Genomic DNA, 22,606 nt, shown 5'->3' with positions numbered 1-22,606 from the left:
TGCTACAGAGGTCCAAATGATGCGGTTCTAGTTGCGTTGGAAAGCTAACATCCGGGGCTTCGATTTGATATATAATATGCTATAGTTCCCCTGAGGCTAGGCGATGCGACTGCGTGATCCATGCGGCCGTGTCGCAGTGACGGAAATCCAGCGTGGCAAAATTCGAAACCAGCGAATTCTGGACTGTTTTTGACCCAGTTTGCGGCCCAGAAAACATAGATTAGATGCTATAAAGTAGGAAACTGCATCCATTCATAAGGAGGCTCTCATATTCACAATTTTAGGAGTAGATGTAGTTTTTAGAGAGAGAGGTTCTCTCCTCTCTCTTAGGATTAGGATTTAGGATTTCTCTTAGTTTTAGGAGCGACTCTCAATCCCAGGTTCTTTATTTTTATTTATTTTCTCAATTTAATTTATGAACATCTATGCCAGATTTAATTTCTTTTGTTAATGCAATTCGAGGTATTTTCAGATTTAAGATTGCTTTGCTTATATTGATGCTTTTAATTTAATTTAGATATTTTCTTCCTTTTGGCTTTGGTTAGGTAATTGGTAACACTTGAGTTGTCAAACTCAGGAGTGGTTGAAATTGGCAGATTTTGCTTTAGCTAGGATTGCTCTAACACTAGTCTCTCCACAGGAGTTGACTAGGACTTGAGAATCAAGCTAATTAGTCCACTTGACTTAACTAAGTGGGATTAAAATCCAATTCTCATCACATCTGATAAGGATAACAAGGACAGGATTTCTGGTTCTCATACCTTGCCAAGAGTTTATTTTATAGTTATTTATTTATTTTTATTGCTCGAAAATATACCTGTGCGCATTGCCCAAACTTCCAAAACCCCCAATTTACAATCTTCATAACCAATAATAAGAACATACTTCGCTGCAATTCCTTGAGAAGACGACCCGAGGTTTAATACTCGGTTATCAATTTAAAAAGGGGTTTGTTACTTGTGACAACCAAATCGTTTGTACGAAGGGATTTTTGTCGGTTTAGAGACTATATCTACAACGCGATTGTTTTTATGACATTCTTTACTGGCAAAAATTTTGACGTCAGAGACAAAAGTGAACAAAAGGCTGCAGCAACATGAGACAACTTCAGACATCGGAACTATCCTCTTCAGAACCAGCTTCTTCTTCAGGATCAGTGGTAGCATTGTCATCCTCTTGGAGATTATCAATAAATTTCAAGAAAACTACCACTCTATCTCTGAATTTTCTGAGGAAGTTCTCATGCTTGGTGGCTAGTTTCCTTTGCTCCTTACTCATAGCAATAAGATGGTTTGACTGAGAGATAAACTCTTGCACCACATCCTTAACCACTCCATATAGGACAGATTTGTATCCAATGGAGGCTGAAGTACTCGTGGTAGAAGGAGGAGTAGTGTCTTCTGGTTCATAGTCATCATCATCATCATCAAGAACCACCCTTTCAGAACGAGTGGGTCCCTTTTTTCTGCTGTTTTATTGAACCACCTCCTTTTAGATATGAGTGTATATTTTCATATGACTCATTTGACAGATCAACACCAAAATGTTCAAAAATACAGGTTAAGAACATGCCATAAGGAAGAGCTTTATCCTTCTTCTCACTTTTAACACAGTCAAACATATATCTTACCATTAAATATGCAAAAGAGATTTTTGTTTTTGTGAGAATAACATATAAAACTAGAGTATCAGTGTAAGACATCCTTTGATATGAGCCACTCTAAGGAAGGATGATATGGTTCACTATGTGGTGCAACTGAGCACGAGTGTAACCCAGGTCTTTGTGAGTTGGAGTGATGCCATCAATCAAAGAAATATGTTCACATATATAGGCCAGAGCATCATTAAAAGAGAGACCTACCCCTTCATCCTACTTATCAGATGTATAGGCACATGCACCAACATCAGTGTATTTCAGAGAATCACTGATGGTTTCATTATTCAGAATTATGTCATGGCCTTTTACATAGGAATGAATACTCCCCTCATGGTAAGTCATGTTTGCATAAAATTTCTTGACTAAAAGTGGGTACACTGGCTTTTTTATTTTAAAAAGATGGTTATAGTCCAGAAATTCTAAATTTTCAACAAAAGAAAAACCTTTCTTTTTCAGATTAGGTAAATCAACAAGAAAATTGGGACACAAGGTGCGTTGAGCAATAACCCCTTCATAGAAATCATTATTCATGACAGATCTAAAATGGTGAGGGTTATAGTTTGAATGGGAGGTCATGAAGTGTGATTTGTGTGCAAAGGGATCAATATCAGGTTTCCTAACCGATTTAAGAGGGATACGAGGTTTACCTCTCTGAGGACGAGTGGGAACAGACCTAGTCTTAAGCTGAGATGGCTTAGGCGCAGGTTCCTGAGTAGCAGGATGCTTCTCCTTCGATGTACTAGGCTTGGAAGGAGGATCCTTTGGTGGTGGCATCAATTTGGCAGATGAAGGGTATCTAGGTGTGGTCTTGGTCCGCGCCATAGGGTCAGTGCATGGAGGAGAGGTAGGAGGAGAGGGAGAAGGAGTGAAGGTCTGGTCTTGTGAATGAGTGGTGGGTTTCGATTTTGCTGGAAGCTTGAGAAACTTTTCATGAAGAGGTTTTTGATGAATGACTTTCTTCCTCATTAGGTTTAACCCTGGTTTTGATAGAAGAAAAGCACTTATGGTAGTGGAGGAGGAAACCGAAGGGTTAGTGAAAGGCTTTATGAAGAGAGAGGTTCAGTAACTGCAAAAAAAAAGAGGTTTCTTGTACCCATGCAACTACGTCACTTTGACTAGACATATGAAAAGACTTGTCATCATGAAAAAGTGATTTGATTTGAGAAAAATAAATATTTTAAAAGAATAAAAACTGATTTAAGTAAAACTTTTTCACTAAAGGCAAAATACACAAAATCACAAGAATTTAAGGAAATACATTGGACCATCACATGTAACATTCATTGGGCCCAGAGATGGTTGTGTTTAAGGAAACATATTGACCCACTCAGAGTCTGAACTTTAGGGTTGGCCCAGATGATTCATCACGTGTATTAGAGCCCAGAAATTTAAGTTCAGAGAGATAATTCTTCACTTGCCCAGAATTGTCTCATCCCAACCTGTGAGACAAAAAACTTCAACAAACACATCAACAATGCGCAAAAAATGAATCATGACTTAAAATTCCTAGATTTGTCCTAAGTTTGTAAAATCTGTCTTCAGCTAGAGGTTTGGTAAAAATGTCTGCTACTTGATCTTCTGATTTAACAAATTGAATTCTAATATTCCCTCTTTGAATGTGTTCTCTTATTGAGTGAAATATCACCTCAATATGTTTAGTTCTAGAGTGCAAAATTGGATTTTTGGAAATGTTGATGGCACTTATATTGTCACATAGCAAGAGAATATTTTAGCATTTAATTTATAATAAGAGAGTTGAGTTTTCAACCAAATAAGCTGAGAACAATAGGAAGAAGCAACAATATACTCAGCTTCTATAGTGGATAAGGGTACTGTGGACTGCTTCTTACTTGACCAAAGATTTAGGGACTTCCTAAGAAAATAGCATATGCCTGATGTACTCCTTCTATCCACTCTATCTCCAGCAAAATCTGCATCACAATAACCTCAACTGCAGAAAAATCATCAATCTTAGGATACCATAGACCAAAATTGGATGTGCCATGAACATATCTAATAATCCTCTTAACTGCTGAAAGATGTGACTCTTTAGGTTTAGATTGGAATCTAGAACACTGACGAGCGGATAATTTATACGCTTTTTGGCATTATTTTTACATAGTTTTTAGTACGATTTAGTTAGTTTTTAGTATATTTTTATTAGTTTTTAAATAAAAATCATATTTCTGGACTTTACTATGAGTTTGTGTATTTTTTTGTGATTTCAGGTATTTTCTGGCTGAAATTGAGGGACTTGAGCAAAAATCAGATTCAGAGGTTGAAGAAGGACTGCAGATGCTGTTGGATTCTGACCTCTCTGCACTCAAAGTGGATTTTCTGGAGCTACAAAACTCCAAATGGTGCGCTCTTAATTGCGTTGGAAAGTAGACATCAAGGGCTTTCCAGCAAAATATAATAGTCTATATTTTTCCCGAGTTTAGATGACGCAAACTGGTGTTCAACGCCAGTTCTATGCTGCATTCTGGAGTTAAACGCCAGAAACAGGTTGCAAAGTGGAGTTAAACACCAGAAACAGGTTACAAACTGGCGTTCAACTCCAAGAAAAGCCTCTACACGTGTAAAGCTCAATGCTCAGCCCAAGCACACACCAAGTGGGCCCCATAAGTGGATTTCTGCATTATTTACTCATTTCTGTAAACCCTAGTAACTAGTTTAGCATAAATAGGACTTTTTACTATTGTATTTACATCTTTTGATCATGTTTTGATGATTGAACCCTCCTTGGGAGGCTGGCCATTCGGCCATGCCTGGACCTTGTTCTTATGTATTTTCAACGGTAGAGTTTCTACACACCATAGATTAAGGTGTGGAGCTCTGCTGTTCCTCATGAATTAATACAAAGTACTATTGTTTTTCTATTCAATTCAAGCTTATTCCGATTCTAAGATATTCATTCGCACGTCAATATGAATGTGATGATCGTGACAGTCATCATCATCCCAACTATGAACGCGTGCCTGACAACCACTTCCGTTCTACCTTAGATTGAATGAGTATCTCTGGGATTCCTTAATCAGAATCTTCGTGGTATAAGTTAGAATCCATGGACGGCCATTCTTGAGATCCGGAAAGTCTAAACCTTGTCTGTGGTATTCCGAGTAGGATTTGGGAAGGGATGGCTGCGATGAGTATTAGCCATGCAGTGACAGCGCATTGGACCATTTTCACTGAGAGGACAGGATGTAGCCATTGACAACGGTGATGCCTAACATACAGCTTGCCATAGAAAGGAGTATGAATGATTGGATGAAGACAATAGGAAAGCAGAGGTTCAGGAGGAACGAATGCATCTCTATACGCTTATCTGAAATTCTCACCAATGAATTACATAAGTATCACTATCTTTATTTTACATTTTATTTATCTTTTAATTATTAAATCTCTATAATCAATTGAATCCGCCTGACTGAGATTTACAAGGTGACCATAGCTTGCTTCAAGCCGACAATCTCCGTGGGATCAACCCTTACTCACGTAAGGTTTATTACTTGGACGACCCAGTGCACTTGCTAGTTAGTTGTGCGAAGTTGTGACAAAGAACTAAGATCATGAACGTGCGTCTTGAGTTTTTAGCGCCGTTACTAAGGAAAGGAACCGTCACGATTTCCGCGTACCAAGTTTTTGGCGCTGTTACCGGGGATTGTTCGAGTTTGGACAACTGACGGTTCATCTTGTTGCTCAGATTAGGTAATTTTATTTTATTTTTAAGCTTTTTATTTCTTATTTTTTCTTCTTTTTCGTTTTTTCCAAAATAATTTTCGAAAAAAACCAAAAAAAAAATTCTTATAAAATCATAAAAACAGAAAATTTTATGTTTCTTGTTTGAGTCTAGTGTCAATTTGTAAGTTTGGTGTCAATTGCATCTTTTTAATTTTTCTTAAAATTTTTGAAAACTCATGCATGGTGTTCTTCATGATCTTCAAGTTGTTCTTGGTAAGTCTTCTTGTTTGATCTTTAAAATTTCTTGTTTTGTGTCTTTTCTTGTTTTTTATATGCATTCTTGAATTCTTAGTGTCTAAATATTAAAAATTTCTAACTTTGGTATCTTGCATGTTTTCTTTTATTAAAAATTTTTCAAAAATACATACTTGATGTTCATCATGATCTTCAAAGTGTTCTTGGTGTTCATCTTTGCATTCAAAGTGTTCTTGCATGTTTCCTTTATTTTGATCCAAAATTTTCATGCATTTAGTCTTTTTGGTATTTTTCTCTTTCATCATTAAAAACTCAAAAATAAAAAAAATATCTTTCCCTTTTTCACTCATAAATTTTCGAAAATTTGAGTTGACTTTTTCAAAATTTTTTAAAAATTAGTTGTTTCTTATGAGTCAAATCAAATTTTCAATTTAAAAATTCTATCTTTTTCAAATATTTTTCAAAAATCAAATCTTTTTCATTTTTTTTCTTTCATAATTTCGAAAATTTCAAATTGATTTTCAAAATCTCTTTCTTATTTTTATTTCATATTTTCGAAATTAATGCTAACAATTAATGTGATTGATTCAAAATTTTTAAGTTTGTTACTTGCCTAGTAAGAAAGGTTCAATCTTTAAACTCTAGACTCATATTTTTTTAGTTTCTTGTTAGTCAAGTAATCAACTTTAATTTTCAAAATCAAATCTTTTTAAATTTCTTTTTCAAATCTTTTTCAATTTAAGTTTCAATCACATCTTTTTCAAAATTTAAATTCAAAATCTTTTCTATTTTCTTATCTTTACAAAATTTGATTTTCAAATCTTTTTCAATTAACCACTTAACTTTTTGTTTGATTCTTATCTTTTTCAAAACTACCTAACTAACTCTCTCTCTCTCTCTCTCTCTCTAATTTTCAAAAATCCCTTCCCTCTTTTTCAAAATTCCTTTTTAAATTAACTAATTGTTTTAAATCTAATTTAATTTGATTTAATTTCTCCTTTCTTAATTTTCGAATTTTTAATTTTAATTCTAATTTAAAAACAAAAATACTTTTATTTTAATTTATTTAATTTTTGAATTTCTCTTCTCCTCACCTCCTTCTATTTATTTATTCATTTACTAACACTCCTCTTCATCCAAGAATTCGAACCTATTCTTCACCCTTGTGTTTGGATTCTCCTTCTTCTATTCATATCTTCTCCCACTCACATAAAGAAATCTCTATACTGTGACATAGAGGATTCCATATTTTCTGTTCTCTTCTTTTTCATATGAGCAGGAACAAGGACAAGAACATTCTTGTTGAAGCTGATCTAGAACCTGAAAGAACTCTAAAGAGGAAGCTAAGGGAAGCTAAAGCACAACTCTCTGGAGAAAATCTGACAGAAATTTTTGAAAAAGAAGGAGACATGGCCGAAAATAACAATAATGCAAGGAAGATGCTTGGTGACTTTACTGCACCTAATTCCAATTTACATGGAAGAAGCATCTCAATCACTGCCATTGGAGCAAACAATTTTGAGTTGAAACCTCAATTAGTTTCTCTGATGCAACAGAATTGCAAGTTTTATGAACTTCCATCCGAAGATCCTTTTCAGTTCTTAACTGAATTCTTGCAGATCTGTGATACTATTAAGACCAATGGGGTTGATCCTGAGGTCTACAGGCTTATGCTTTTCCCGTTTGCTGTAAGAGACAGAGCTAGAATATGGTTGGACTCTCAACCTAAGGATAGCCTGAACTCTTGGGATAAGCTGGTCACGGCTTTCTTAGCCAAGTTCTTTCCTCTTCAAAAGCTTAGCAAGCTTAGAGTGGATGTTCAAACCTTCAGACAAAAAGAAGGTGAATCCCTCTATGAAGCTTGGGAGAGATACAAGGAACTGACCAAAAAGTGTCCTTCTAACATGCTTTCAGAATGGACCATCCTGGATATATTCTATGATGCTCTGTTTGGGGTTTAGCAATAGCAAACCTTTTCCATCATCCACTCAGCAATAGACAGAGAATTCTGAGCAGAACCCATCTAGCTTAGCAAATATAGTCTCTGATCTATCTAAGGCCACTGTGAGTTTCATGAATGAAACAAGGTCCTTTATTAGGAATTTGGAGGCACAAGTGGGCCAGCTGAGTAAAAGAGTCACTGAAATCCCTCCAAGTACTCTCTCAAGCAATACAAAAAAAAATCCAAAAAGAGAGTGCAAGGCCATAGCCTTACATGATGTGGCCGAACCCAAAGAGGAGGAGGAGAACGTGAATCCCAGTGAGGAAGACCTCCTGGGACATCTAGTGACCAATAAGGAGTTCCCCTTTGAGGATCCAAAAGAATATGAGGCTCATCTAGAGACCATAGAGATTCCATTGAACCTCCTTCTTTCCTTCATGAGCTCTGATGAGTATTCTTCCTCTGAAAAAGATGAAGAAATTACTGAAGAGCACGTTGCTAAATACCTTGGTGCAATCATGAAGCTGAATGCCAAATTATTTGGTAATGAGACTTGGGAAGATGAACCTCCCTTGCTCACCAATGAACAGAATGCATTGGATAGGCAGAAATTACCTCAAAAGAAACAGGATCCTAGCAAATTCTTAATACCCTGTACCATAGGCACCATGACCTTTGAGAAGGCTCTGTGTGACCTGGGGTCATGATAAACTTAATGCCACTCTCTATTGGTGTTGAACCCCCACATTCAAACTCTAAGTTTGGTGTTGGGAGGTTCCAACCTTGCTCTGATTATCTATAAGGCTCCATAAGAGCTCACTGTCAAGCTATTGACATTAAAGAAGCGCTTGTTGGGAGACAACCCAATGTTATTTAATCATATCTATTTTATTTTCTTTTTATTTCGTGTTTTATTAGGTTGATAATCATGTGAAGTCACAAAAACTACTGAAAAATCAAAAACAGAATGAAAAATAGCATTGAAAATAGCACACCCTGGAGGAGAGCAGTCTGGCGTTTAAACGCCAGAAACAAGCATCTGTCTGGCTTTTAACGCCAGAAACAGGCACCAAGCTGGCATTTAACGCCAGAAACAAGCATCTGCCTGGCGTTAAACGCCAGAAACAAGCTACATTTGGGCGTTTAACGCCAGAAACAGGTAGCAGTCTGGCGTTAAACGCCAGGATTGCACAGCAAGGGCGTTTTACACGCCTAATTGGAGCAGGGATGTTAAGTCCTTGACCCCACAGGATCCCCACTTTTTCTTCTCTCCTCTTCACACCTTTTCATAACTCTCTTCCCCAAATACCCTTCACCAATCACCTCAATCCCTCTTTCCCATCCCCTCTTCACCACTCACATCCATCCTCTCTTCCCCATAAACCCCACCTACCTTCAAAATTCAAAATAATTTCCCTCCCAAACCCAACCCTAATGGCCGAACCCTACACCCTCCCTCACTCCTATATAAACCCCTCACTCCTTCTTCATTTTCACACCACACAACCCACTCTTCTTCTCCTTGGCCGAATACCTCTTCTTCCCCCATCTCCTCCATTTTCTTCTTCTTCTACTACTTTCTATCTTCTTTTGCTCAGAGACAAGCAAACATTTTAATTTTGGTGTGGTAAAAGCATAGCTTTTTATTTTTCCATAACCATTTATGGCACCTAAGGCCAGAGAAACCTCTAGAAAGAGAAAAGGGAAGGCAATTGCTTCCACCTCTGAGTCATGGGAGATGGAGAGATTCATCTCAAAGGTCCATCAAGACCACTTCTATGAAGTTGTGGCCAAGAAGAAAGTAATTCCTGAGGTTCCTTTCAAGCTAAAAAAGAATGAGTATCTGGAGATCCGACTTGAGATCCAAAGAAGAGGTTGGGAAGTTCTCACCAACCCCATTCAACAAGTCGGGATCCTAATGGTTCAAGAGTTCTATGCAAATGCATGGATCACTAGGAACCATGATCAAAGTGTGAACACGAATCCAAAGCATTGGCTTACCATGGTTCGGAGGAAATACTTAGACTTCAGTCCGGAAAATGTAAGGCTGGCGTTCAACTTGCCAATGATGGAAGAGAACGCACGCCCCTATATAAGAAGGGTCAACTTTGATCAAAGGTTGGACCAAGTCCTCATAGACATATGTGAGGAAGGAGCTCAATGGAAAATTGACTCAAGAGGCAAGCCGGTTCAATTAAGAAGGCATGACCTCAAACCAGTGGCTAGGGGATGGCTAGAGTTCATTCAACGCTCAATCATTCCTACTAGTAACCGGTCTGAAGTTACTATAGACCGGGTCATCATGATCCATAGTATCATGATTGGAGAGGAGATGGAAGTTCATGAGATTATACCTCAAGAAATTTACAAGGTGGCTGACAAGTCCTCTAATAGGAGCAACAAAGACAAGGAAGAGACATAGAGGAGCTCAAAAGCACCATTGGTTCTTCAAGAAGAGGAAGACGCCACCCTCACTAAGGTGGACTCATTCCTTAATCTCCTTGTCTATTTATTTTCTGTTTTCGGTTTCCATGCTTCATGTTTAATTATGTTTGTGTCTTTACTATATGATCACTAGTGTCTAAGTGTCTATGCCTTAAAGTTATGAATATAAATACATCACCTCTCTTAAATGAAAACTGTTTTAAAAACAAAAGAACAAGAAGTACAGGGTTGCGAATTCATCCTTGAAACTAGTTTAATTAATTTGATGTGGTGACAATACTTTTTGTTTTCTGAATGAATGCTTGAACAGTGCATATGTCTTTTGAATTTGATGTTTATGAATGTTAAATATGTTGGCTCTTGAAAGAATGATGAAAAGGAGAAATGTTATTTGATAATCTGAAAAATCATAAAAATGATTCTTTAAGCAAGAAAAAGCAGTGAATACAAAAGCTTGCAGAAAAAAAAAGAAAAAAAATAGCGAAAAAAAAAGGAAAGAAAAAGAAAAAGAAAAAGCAAGCAGAAAAAGCCAAAAGCTCTTTAAACCAAAAGGCAAGAGCAAAAAGCCAATAGCCCTTAAAACCAAAAGGCAAGGGTAATAAAAAGGATCCAAGGCTTTGAGCATCAGTGGATAGGTGGGCCTAAAGGAATAAAATCCTGGCCTAAGCGGCTAAACTAAGCTGTCCCTAACCATGTGCTTGTGGCGTGAAGGTGTCAAGTGAAAACTTGAGACTGAGCGGTTAAAGTCGAGGTCCAAAGCAAAAGAAGAGTGTGCTTAAGAATCCTGGACACCTCTAATTAGGGACTTTACCAAAGCTGAGTCACAATCTGAAAAGGTTCACCCAGTTATGTGTCTATGGCATTTATGTATCCGGTGGTAATACTGGAAAACAAAGTGCTTAGGGCCACGGCCAAGACTCATAAAGTAGCTGTGTTCAAGAATCAACATATTGACCTAGGAGAATCAATAACACTATCTGAATTCTAAGTTCCTATAGATGCCAATCATTCTGAACTTCAATGGATAAAGTGATATGCCAAAACTATTTAAGAGGCAAAAAGCTACAAGTCCCCGCTCATCTGATTGGAGCTAAGTTTCATTGATATTTTGGAATTTATAGTATATTCTCTTCTTTTTATCCTATTTGATTTTCAGTTGCTTGGGGACAAGCAACAATTTAAGTTTGGTGTTGTGATGAGCGGATAATTTATACGCTTTTTGGCATTATTTTTACATAGTTTTCAGTACGATTTAGTTAGTTTTTAGTATATTTTTATTAGTTTTTAAATAAAAATCACATTTCTGGACTTTACTATGAGTTTGTGTGTTTTTTTGTGATTTCAGGTATTTTCTGGCTGAAATTGAGGGACTTGAGCAAAAATCAGATTCAGAGGTTGAAGAAGGACTGCAGATGCTGTTGGATTCTGACCTCTCTGCACTCAAAGTGGATTTTCTGGAGCTACAGAACTCCAAATGGCGCGTTCTTAATTGCGTTGGAAAGTAGACATCCAGAGCTTTCCAGAAATATATAATAGTCCATACTTTTCCCGAGTTTATATGATGTAAACTGGCATTCAACGTCAGTTCCATGCTGCATTATGGAGTTAAACGCCAGAAACAGGTTGCAAAGTGGAGTTAAACGCCAGAAACAGGTTACAAACTGGCGTTCAACTCCAAGAGAAGCCTCTACACGTGTAAAGCTTAATGTTCAGCCCAAGCACACACCAAGTGGGCCCCAGAAGTGGATTTCTGCATCATTTACTCATTTCTATAAACCCTAGTAACTAGTTTAGCATAAATAGGACTTTTTACTATTGTATTTACATCTTTTGATCATGTTTTTATGATTGAACCCTCCTTGGGAGGCTGGCCACTCGGCCATGCCTGGACCTTGTTCTTATGTATTTTCAACGGTAAAGTTTCTACACACCATAGATTAAGGTGTGGAGCTCTGCTGTTCCTCATGAATTAATACAAAGTACTATTATTTTTCTATTCAATTCAAGCTTATTCCGATTCTAAGATATTCATTCGCACCTCAATATGAATGTGATGATCGTGACAGTCATCATCATTCCCAACTATGAACGCGTGCCTGACAACCACTTCCGTTCTACCTTAGATTGTTTGAGTATCTCTAGGATTCCTAAATCAGAATCTTCGTGGTATAAGTTAGAATCCATGGACGGCCATTCTTGAGATCCGGAAAGTCTAAACCTTGTCTGTGGTATTCCGAGTAGGATCTGGGAAGGGATGGCTGCGACGAGCTTCAAATTCACGAGTGATGGGCGTAGTGACAGACGCAAAAGGATCAATGGATCCTATTCCAATATGATCGAGAACCGACAGATGATTAGCCATGCAGTGACAGCGTATTGGACCATTTTCACTGAGAGGACAGGATGTAGCCATTGACAACGGTGATGCCTAACATATAGCTTGCCATAGAAAGGAGTATGAATGATTGGATGAAGACAATAGGAAAGCAGAGGTTCAGGAGGAACGAATGCATCTCTATACGCTTATCTGAAATTCTCACCAATGAATTACATAAGTATCACTATCTTTATTTTACATTTTATTTATCTTTTAATTATTAAATCTCTATAATCAATTGAATCTGCCTGACTGAGATTTACAAGGTGACCATAGCTTGCTTCAAGCTGACAATCTCCGTGGGATCGACCCTTACTCACGTAAGGTTTATTACTTGGACGACCCAGTGCACTTGCTGGTTAGTTGTGCAAAGTTGTGACAAAGAACTAAGATCATGAACTTGCGTCTTGAGTTTTTAGCACCGTTACCAAGGAAAGGAACCGTCACGATTTTCGCGCACCAAACACATTCCAACACTTTGCACAATGTCAGGTCTAGAGGAAGTTAAGTACATAAGAGAGCCAATCATTCCTCTATACCTAATCTCATCTACATCTTTCTCAATTTCACCCTTTTCTAATTTTGAATTACGGTGCATGGGAGTTTCCATGGATTTGGCATTTTCCATACCAAATTTCTTAACTAGTTTCTTGGCATACTTCTCTTGATGAATGAAAATACCATTTTCTGTTTGCTTAATTTGAAGCCCAAGGAAAAAATTAAGTTCACCCATCATACTAATGTCAAATTCACTTGTCATGAGTTTTTCAAATTCAGTACAAAGGGATTCATTTGCTGATCCAAAAATAATGTCATCAACATAAATTTGGACTAGAATGAAAGAATCATTAGAATTCTTAATAAATAGAGTAGTGTCTGTGGTGCCTCTTTGAAAATCATTTTTCAAAAGAAAAGAACTAAGTCTCTCTTACCAAGCCCTAGGAGCTTGTCTTAATCCATAGAGAGCTTTAGAAAGTTTGAAAACATGGTTAGGAAATTCGTTATTTTCAAAACCAGGTGGCTGTGCCACATATACTTCTCTATCTATCACACCATTCAAGAATGCACATTTCACAACCATTTGATACAATTTGAAACCACAATAAGCATCATAAGCAAGAAGAAGTCTTATGGCTTCCATTCGGGCAACAGGGACAAAGGATTCATCAAAATCTATTCCCTCTTCTTGGTCGTATCCTTGTGCCACCAATCTTGCTTTATTTCTAGCAATGCTTCCATCTTCACCCAACTTGTTCTTGAATATCTACTTGGTGCATGTCACTTTCTTGTCACTTGGCTTTGGAACTAATGTCCAAACTTGGTTTTTTTTTCAAGCTCATGAGACTCTTCTTCCATTGCTTTTACCCAGGATGGGTCATCAAGAGCTTCCTTGATGTTTTGAAGCTCCATTTGAGAGAGAAAAGCAATGTTTATTTCTTCCTTTGCTTTTCTAGTGGAAGAACAAGTTTTGACACCTTGTGAGACATCCCCAATGACAAACTCCTGAGGATAGTTCTTGAGAAATCTCCATTCATGAGGTCTTGTGGACTTAGTAACAGATTCGGTTACTGAGGGATTTAATGAACTATTAGTTTCAGGATGATCACCAGATTCATGAGACAAAATAGAATTGTCTCCTACAGGATTTTCCGCAACTGCAGTTTCAGATTCATTTTGTTAAGAATTTTCACTCTCATGATTTTGATATTTTTCATCATCCTTTTGAACTTGGTTACCTGCATCACAATCTTCCAAAATACTTTGAACCAAGTTAGTATCACAAAATGTAACATGTATGGACTCCTCAATTATTCTAGCATCTTGATGATAAACTCTATATGCTTTACTAGTTGTGGAATATCCTACAAATAAACACTCATATGTCTTTGGATCAAATTTTTCTAAATTATCTTTGTTATTTAGAACAAAACATTTGCATCCAAAGATATGCAAGTAATTTAAGTTTGGTGGGTGACCTTTCCAAAGTTCATAAGGAGTTTTCTTAAAAAATTTCCTTATGATGGTTCTATTCAAAATGTGGTAAGCTATGTTAATCGCTTCAGCCCAAAGAAATTTTGGAACATTACTTTCACAAAGCATAGCTCTTGTCATCTCTTGAATATTTCTGTTTCTTCTTTCCACAACACCATTTTGTTGTGGTGTTCTAGGACAAGAGAAGTTGTGTGATATTCCAAATTCCTCACAAAAAGATTCAAACAATTGGTTTTCAAATTCGGTTCCATGATCACTTCTTATTGATGTGATCTTTAAATCCTTTTCATTTTGAACTTTCTTACTAAAAATCTCAAAAGCTGAAAATGCTTCATTTTTTTGTGCAAGAAATAAAACCCAACCAAATCTAGAGTAGTCATCCACAATTACTAAACCATAATGTTTACCCCCTAAGTTTTGAGTTCTTGTTGGACCAAATAAATCAATATGTAGCAATTCAAGTGGTCTTTTGGTAGAGATGCTTCCTTTGATTTAAATGAGTTCTTAGTTTGTTTTCCCATTTGACAAGCCTCACAAGTGATATTCTTGTCAAATTTTATCAAAGGAAGACCTCTCACTAATCCTTTCTTGACAAGCTTGTTTATTTGAAACATGCTTGCATATCCCAATCTCTTGTGCCATAGCCACTTTTCAGATTCTTTAAAGTGAAAACAAGCTAAACATTTCATCAAGGGTAAGTCCATACATATTATCACAATGCTTAGCAATAAATAGTACTTTATTTGTCTTTTCATTCACAATACAGCATTCCAATCTTTTGACAGTCACTAAATAACCCAAATTACATAATTGACTTAGACTCAAAAGATTATGCCTCAGACCATTTACCAAAAAGACATCATCAATGAAAGTAGAATGATCATTACCTACTTTTCCAACTGCAACAATTTTACTTTTTCCATCATCTCCAAAGGTCACAAAATCTCCATCATACTTGTTGAGTTTGATGAAAAAAGTTGACCTTCCCGTCATGTGCCTTGAGCATCCACTGTCCATATACCACATATCTTTCTTGTTCTTGGATGCTAGGCAAATCTACATGAAATCTCAAGTAACCTTAGGTATCTAAATTAATTTGGATCCTTTAAAGTTAATCCACCTTAGTTGCCCAAATGCATTGAAATCACAAACAACATTGTAAATTTGGTTCCCTACTTTTCTTTTTTTCCATGAAACATTGTGAGTAAGAGTGACCAGTTTTCTTATAGTTAAAGCAATGATTTCTTGAGGCATGTTGCTGAAATGAATTTATATTTCAATGCTGGAAATGATTAAAGACTTGAGTATTTCTGGTTTTTGGAAGATGTGCATTTCTTTTGACAAAATGATTTTTGTTGTTATTGTTCCTTTTTGTAAAAGCATTCGAACCAGAATTTTTGAAAGTATTTGGGCTTTTTGAAGATGAGGTGCTATTGTAAAAAGATGGTTTTTTGAACGCAACCTCATGGGTTGAAGTATAGCCAGACCCGATTTGTTACATACAGGTTCGGTTCTTGAAGACAATGCATTTTCATTAGAAAACAAATTTCCAGATTTATCTTCATAGATGGGAACATGTCCCTATACATATTTGTTGAAGTTGGACTTTGTTTTCGATGAAGAGGCCAAAAACTTTGTAGAGGAACTATCAAAAACAGCATTATCTTTTGTCACATATCCTAAACTAGATTTTTCAAATAATGGTCTTTGACTTGCAAGTAATTTGTCCAAGTTGCTAGAACTTTGAGCAAATTTTGCTAAGTCACCATTCAATCTTTTAATCGTTTTATTTAATCTTTCATTTTCAGCAATAAGCTCTTGAGACGAATCCACAATGTGCTTTCCTTTTTATTTTTCAAGCTCAGATTTTAGAAATCTGTTTTCTTCAATAATATTCAAAGCACATTCGGATTCTTTCACCTTTTCTTTCAAAAATTCATTTTCAGGTTTCAACATCTCTTTTTCAGATTTACATTTATTGTATTTTTCCAGCAGTTTTGCAGAATTAAGTGCGAGATCATCAATTATAACATGTAAATCATCTATGGACAAGTCATAGTAATTTACCTCATCAAGTTGATGTTCACCAGCCATGTAACATATTTGAGCTTCACATTCGGAGTCTTCTTCTTCATCCGAATCGTTCTCAATATCCTCACAAGATGCCATGAGCACTCTCTTCCTTTCTTTCTTTCCTTTATCCTCCCTTTTGAGTTTCAGACAGTTGTACTTGAGATGCCCAGCCTCCTTGCAATGGTCGCAAATCACTTTACTCATGTCTTTCTTGTACTCCTTTGAGCTTGAACCCTTGTACTTGCCTTTGTTCCTCATTAGCCTTCTAAGTCTCCTAGTAAAAAATACAAGTTCATCATCTGAAAAACTGTCACTGGACTCACTTTCTTTTGATTCAACTCTTGACTTAAGGGCTATTCCCTTTTTATTTGAGTCTTGGTTTGTGTTTATGGTTTCATAGGTAAGGAGTTTCCCTTTCAACTCATTATAGGTTATGGGACTTAGGTTATTACTCTCGGCTAGGACAGTGGCCTTTGTTTCCCATTCCTTTGTGAGGCTTCTAAGGATTTTTCTCACTAGAGTTTGTTCCGAGTAGGTTGTACCCATAGCATCGAGGTTGTTGATTATGATTGAGAATCTCTCAAACATTTCATCAATACTTTCTCCATCCTTCATGTTAAACATCTCGTATTCTTTTCGCAGCATATCAATCCTCGTTTCTTTGACTTGCTTGGTGCCTTCGTGTGTAACCTGGAGTTTCTCACAGATTTCTTTGGCTGTCTTGCATCTTGACACCTTTCGATACTCCTCAAAGCTGATAGCACAGTGTAAAATGTTGATGGCTTTAGCGTTCAGCTCTACTTTCTTCTTGTCATCTTCATTCCATTCAGTTTCTTCTTTTGGAGTCACCACTCCATCAGCACTTATTTTTGTTGGAATTTTGGGGCCGCTTACAACAATCTTCCGTATGTTGTAATCAATGGATTGGATGAAGATCTGCATCCTCTCTTTCCAGTAGGCATAGTTTTTCCCGTTGAAGAAGGGAGGCCTGTTGTTTAACTGGCCTTCTGTTAGAGTGTAGGCAACTGTGGTTGTGCCCAAGTTGTTCGCCATTAGACCTTTACTCTAAGCGGTGAAGCTTGATTCTTAAGACATTGGCTCTAGATACCAATTGAAGGTTGTAGAAGGCTTAGAGAAGGGGGGTTGAATCTATGGCCTTCTTTTACTTTAATGAAATAACCCTTTAATTTCAAACTTTAAATCTGAATCTGTTTGAACTAAGCAGCGAAACATTTATGAGACAATTTGGTTTTATCTCATGAATTTCAGAAAATAGAACAAAGAAGGGAAGAGAGGAGCTGACACCATCATGTATCCTGGTTCAGTTGCCTTGTGCCATGCAACCTACATCCAGTCTCCACCACAATAATGGTGAAATTTCTACTATAGTTAAAGTATTACATACACCAATTCCAAAGGATTGACACAATCCTTTCCCTCTCAAGTTCTAACATAACTTGACTTGGTTATGATAACACCTAACTATTCACTCTTAGTGCTAACCTAACTAAGAAAGGGGTACCTCACCGGTACAAGACACAAGATAATAGAAACAACCTAAAGAAATCTAAAATCACTCTAGGCTTTTCACTCAAGCGTATCACTCAGCCTTTTATCACTCTTATGGCTTTTTCTTAAACTCTCTCTTTCAGCCTTTTACCTCTCAAGAAATTACAAAAAGATATACATTGAAAATAACATTATAATCTGTAAAACATAAAGGAGATTGATGCTTCAACAACCTCTGTTGCTATGAGTTGAACCGGGTTGAGCAAACACTAATCAAGTTTTTCATCTTGGCGGAATGCTTCTTTCTCTAGAAAGCACTATCCAAAACGTTGAACCTTCTCAGGAAGCTCTCTATGAAACTTAGATTCTGGTTCTCTCTCATTGTCTCAGAAAAATAAAATTTTTCTTATTTGTACCTCTTTCAAAATTGCTGTCTTGGTTGCTTCTGAGTCAACTCTTTAAGCTGTGTGCTTCCCAAGCTTGTCATTTCACTTTATTCAATTAACCCCAAATTAGGGATATTAGAGCTAGTCCTTTTTGCTTGACCAAAGACATCAGAGTAGTAAAGAAAAAGTTGTTCAGTGGTAAACCCGAATCTGAACCATTAATAATGTGTTTTAGCTCCAAAAAACTTTGTGAGCCATTGATTTACAGCAGCAGAGATCTATGACTTCTTTCTTTATTTAACCAAAAATGGTATCGCAGAAAATTGGAGAAGGAGTGAAGAAATTAACATGCATGCAAAGGGAAATAAATCACCTTTATCTTCTGACTTAGCTTAAATAGATTTGATTTGGGTGATTAGACCTTTGCTTTCTTTGATTAAGCTTTCTCTTTCTTTCTTTTTTGATGAAATGAGCAAAAAGAAGAACGAAACTTTCTCTCTCTTTTTCTCCGAAGTTCTGACCGAAGCAAACTTGTGAGGTGCATTGGAAGGCTTCAACTTGAATGGAGTCTTCATGGGCTTGGGTTTGATTTGTTTTATTTAGCCCAACTGTTTTCATTGCATTATTTTGTATGGGCTTCATTGGTTAGAAAGACCCACCAGCAATGATTTTGATTTCTTGCATTTGGGCTGCTGTTTATTTTAATTTTGGCCTGCATCACTTTATCAAACATAATTAAAAACTAATTGAATGATTAATCCAATAAAATAATGTTTGTCATCATCAATTATAATTAGTTAATTTCTTAACTCAGCACAAGCACACAGGGGTGTAGGTGGGACCAGGTGAAGGTGGATTTACTTTGCTTTGGATCCGATTTTAAATAATGATTGTGTTTATTTTTAAAATCTTTATTCAATTTTAAATCCGATAAAATCACACTATTTTTGGACCACACTTAAACCGAATTTAAACTGGATAAAGTCGGATCTTGATAAATTTTATACTAAAAATTTATGATGACACTTCTTTATAAAGAAAAAAAATTACTTAGTTGTCGAAAAATTGATATCTAATTATCTATACTTGAAATTGAATTTGCCCATAAATTTTAATTTTATGGTTCTTTAGTCTATTTTTTAATTCAACAAGTTTGATTAAAAATAAAATAACAACCTTATAATCAATATAATATAATAATAAAATTAATTTAAAAGACATATATAACTTTTTATAGTACATCACAAGATATCTAATTATCTATACTTGAAATTGAATTTGCCCATAAATTTTAATTTTATGGTTCTTTAGTCTATTTTTTAATTCAACAAGTTTGATTAAAAATAAAATAACAACCTTATAATCAATATAATATAATAATAAAATTAATTTAAAAGACATATATACCTTTTTATAGTACATCACAATATCACCAAAGTTTAAATCCTCCATCTTTTGAATCTCTAAATTTTTTAAAACAATTACTCCACAACATTACAACATTCACATAATAATAATAATAATTTAGAATCTAATAACGATATTTTAAAGTCCCATAATAATAATCAGTCACTTACACACTAAACATTTAAATTTCACAGGACAATTAAAACAGAGCTAACAACCAACACAAGATTAATATAATAATAATAATTTATAGTGTGATACCAACTAATAACAATAAAATATTAACTATTAAGTAGTAAACAACTACAAAACTAAATTCATTTGATTCATAACTTACTCTTAAGGTTGTGAACTTGATCCTTGTTGTGTAGATACGTTAGTAACATCTGCAAAATATGTAAAAATTAATCTCTCAAGATTATTATATGAATTACATTAATTAATAAAGAAGAAATAATAAAGACATTATAAAGTGGAGGTACTATTAACAATCTTGTTATAAATTGCATTTTTGTTTATATGGATCTAACGGATCGGGTCGGGTAACCTAAATCTTGGTCCGAATCTAATTTAATAAATTAGCTGGGCCAATTATTGAAATTTCGGGTTTGACCGAATCACAATGAAATTGGACCAAATTAATCCTAAAATGATCGAACCCGAGCCAAATTTTTGCACCAGACCGAATCTTGAGCACTCCTACAAGCACATATGTATAGGTGGGAGATTCAACTACTAAACCAAGTTTTCTTGTGCTTAATAAGGGTCAATTATTATTTGTTCAAATAATTATTAAAATTCTTAAATTATATTTATGTTTATTTTTTTGTGAAACGTAAATAGAAAGGGATAGATTGATTAAGTAAAAGTCATGTTTACTTTTTTAAACCTATACTTCAAACTTAATTGTGAAGGTTTACGTTATATAAATTGCAAAGTGTTACTTTTGTAGGTTTTCGTAATATAGTACTATGTAACAACTCTACTAAGATACCTCAATATTTTAATTTTAGCTAAATGATTATATGAGTTAATGTATAAAGTAGAATACAAATTTTGTTGTGTATTATGTGAGCGTGCGTCTCCCGTTTTGCTCAGAGCCACTATTAATTTACATGAGTCCATGAGAGGATAACATAGAATCTATTGAAAGGTGAGTTGTGGAATTGAGCTGAAAGAGGCTATGTTTTGCGAAAAACACAAACTCAGGTAGCAGCAACCTTTTTTGGAATCATCTATAGTCTATTCTGTGGCCATCAATTCAATTTGTGGTTTTGATAATTAGAAAATCTATAGGACCGAAAAAAATCGAAGAAAAATTTGTGATAAACCGTTGTTGAACTCATCTATACATCTACAACGGGTTACTACACATTCAAGTATTTTTTCCTCCTCCTCCTCCTCCTCTTCACTCTCGTTTACGTACAGAGCGTTTTTTTCTTCTTTTTCGCCTTCTTTTTCGCGTTTTTCCTCCTTCTTTTTTTGCGTTTCTTCTTCTTCGTGTGTTTTCTCCTTAATTATCGTCATTCTTTTATTGTTGTTGCTGCTATATTTTTTTTTCTTTTCTTCCTTCTCTCCCTAGTGAGTAGAAGGTGAGGAGGAAGAATTTTAAATTGTACAGAATGGAAATGAACCGAAATTATATTTAAAATAAACCAAAAATTAAATTCAAAATGTAAACTCGTTTCAAAACAAGTACAAACAAAATTAAATCATGAATAAAAACACATCCAAATCCATTAAGTGATTTTGCAGCATTATGTATTTCTTCTTCTTTATTTGATTAGTGAACAAGAAAAGAAAAGAAGAATATGATGAGAAGTTTTGAGGAATTTTTTCTTCTTGTTTCTTCTTTTTTGTTTGATTTTTCTTCTTCTTCTTCTTCTTTCGTTATCGTATTCACCAACAACACTAACATTTTGAATTGAATTTGAATTTATATAATGGACAATGTTCGGTTTATTTAGTATTATACAGTGATTTCGCTTTGATAATATTTTCGGTTCATTCTAGACGCAGGTGTTTCTAAATTCAAATTTATATAATGGATAAATATTCGGTTTATTTAGTATTATACAATGGTTTCGCTTTAATAATATTTTCGGTTTATTTGCAATCCAGGTGTATTGTCGATGAATAATTTATCCCAATGGTTGGAATGGCTTTTAAGACAACTTGAATGGAATGCAATGAAATCTAATACAATTGAATAAAGTGATAATAAATAATTTCATTCTTTTTTATTAAAAAAAGACTCAATCATTAACAAAAATACATCAAAATTACTTAAAGAAATAAAAAATTTAGTCAATACTTATCAGCAGCATTAAATGAACCTCAATTAACACACAAATAAATTGAAATAAATTAAAAAATGAACCAAAAATACTTAATGATGACAGTAAAAAAATCAGAACTAATAAAAATGTTCGCAAAATGTTAATATTATTGGTGATGATGATAAAAAAGAAGAAAAAGAAAAAGAAGAAGAAGAAGAAAAGACGAAAAGAAAAAAAAGAAAAAAACAAAAAAAAATAAGTTTATAACAACTTGATTAGACTTAATTATGTATTTTTTTTTTAATCTAGAGCTTTATTCCATCCAGTCATCCACCATAGATAAATATTTATTACTTTTCATATCTATGTTTATATATTACTATTGCTATGATTATTGAATAAGTAACGTTAGATAATTAATTTTTTCGGTCAATGTCAATAAATTTTTTTTAATTATTTTATTTATCTTAAATTTTATATTTTAAATCATAAATATTTAACCCTAAATTCTAAATTAAATTTGGTCCGATTTGGTCGATTCAACTGCGCCATACATATTTAATATTACGTTAGTTATTAAATTCACTTTGATTAAGATGGTGA

General features: G+C 35.0%; 1 protein-coding gene across 1 annotated transcript; it reads right to left on the bottom strand.

Annotated features, from left to right (window-relative positions):
- On the bottom strand, positions 1,108–2,623 carry LOC107641226 (proteoglycan 4-like). The gene is made up of 3 exons (XM_016344725.1): positions 2,305–2,623; positions 1,875–1,959; positions 1,108–1,468 (listed from the first exon to the last, which is right to left on the bottom strand). The coding sequence occupies exons 1-3, from the start codon at positions 2,621–2,623 to the stop codon at positions 1,108–1,110; spliced, it is 765 nt and encodes a 254-aa protein (XP_016200211.1).

This window comes from Arachis ipaensis, chromosome B05 (assembly GCF_000816755.2).
Source record: "Arachis ipaensis cultivar K30076 chromosome B05, Araip1.1, whole genome shotgun sequence".
NCBI classification, from domain to species: domain Eukaryota; kingdom Viridiplantae; phylum Streptophyta; class Magnoliopsida; order Fabales; family Fabaceae; genus Arachis; species Arachis ipaensis.
The sequence above is the reverse complement of the archived record's forward strand: the minus strand, read 5'-3'. Positions and strand labels throughout refer to the sequence as shown.

What these genes read in the sequence shown, in the direction of transcription:
- LOC107641226 (XM_016344725.1), bottom strand. Translation starts at nt 2,623, where the DNA reads ATGAGGAAGAAAGTCATTCATCAAAAACCTCTTCATGAAAAGTTTCTC. An exon ending in TCCCACTCGTCCTCAGAGAG is followed by an intron (nt 1,960 to 2,304) that starts GTAAACCTCGTA and finishes CCTATGTAAAAG; the next exon opens with GCCATGACATAATTCTGAAT. An exon ending in TGTGCCTATACATCTGATAA is followed by an intron (nt 1,469 to 1,874) that starts GTAGGATGAAGG and finishes TCAATAAAACAG; the next exon opens with CAGAAAAAAGGGACCCACTC.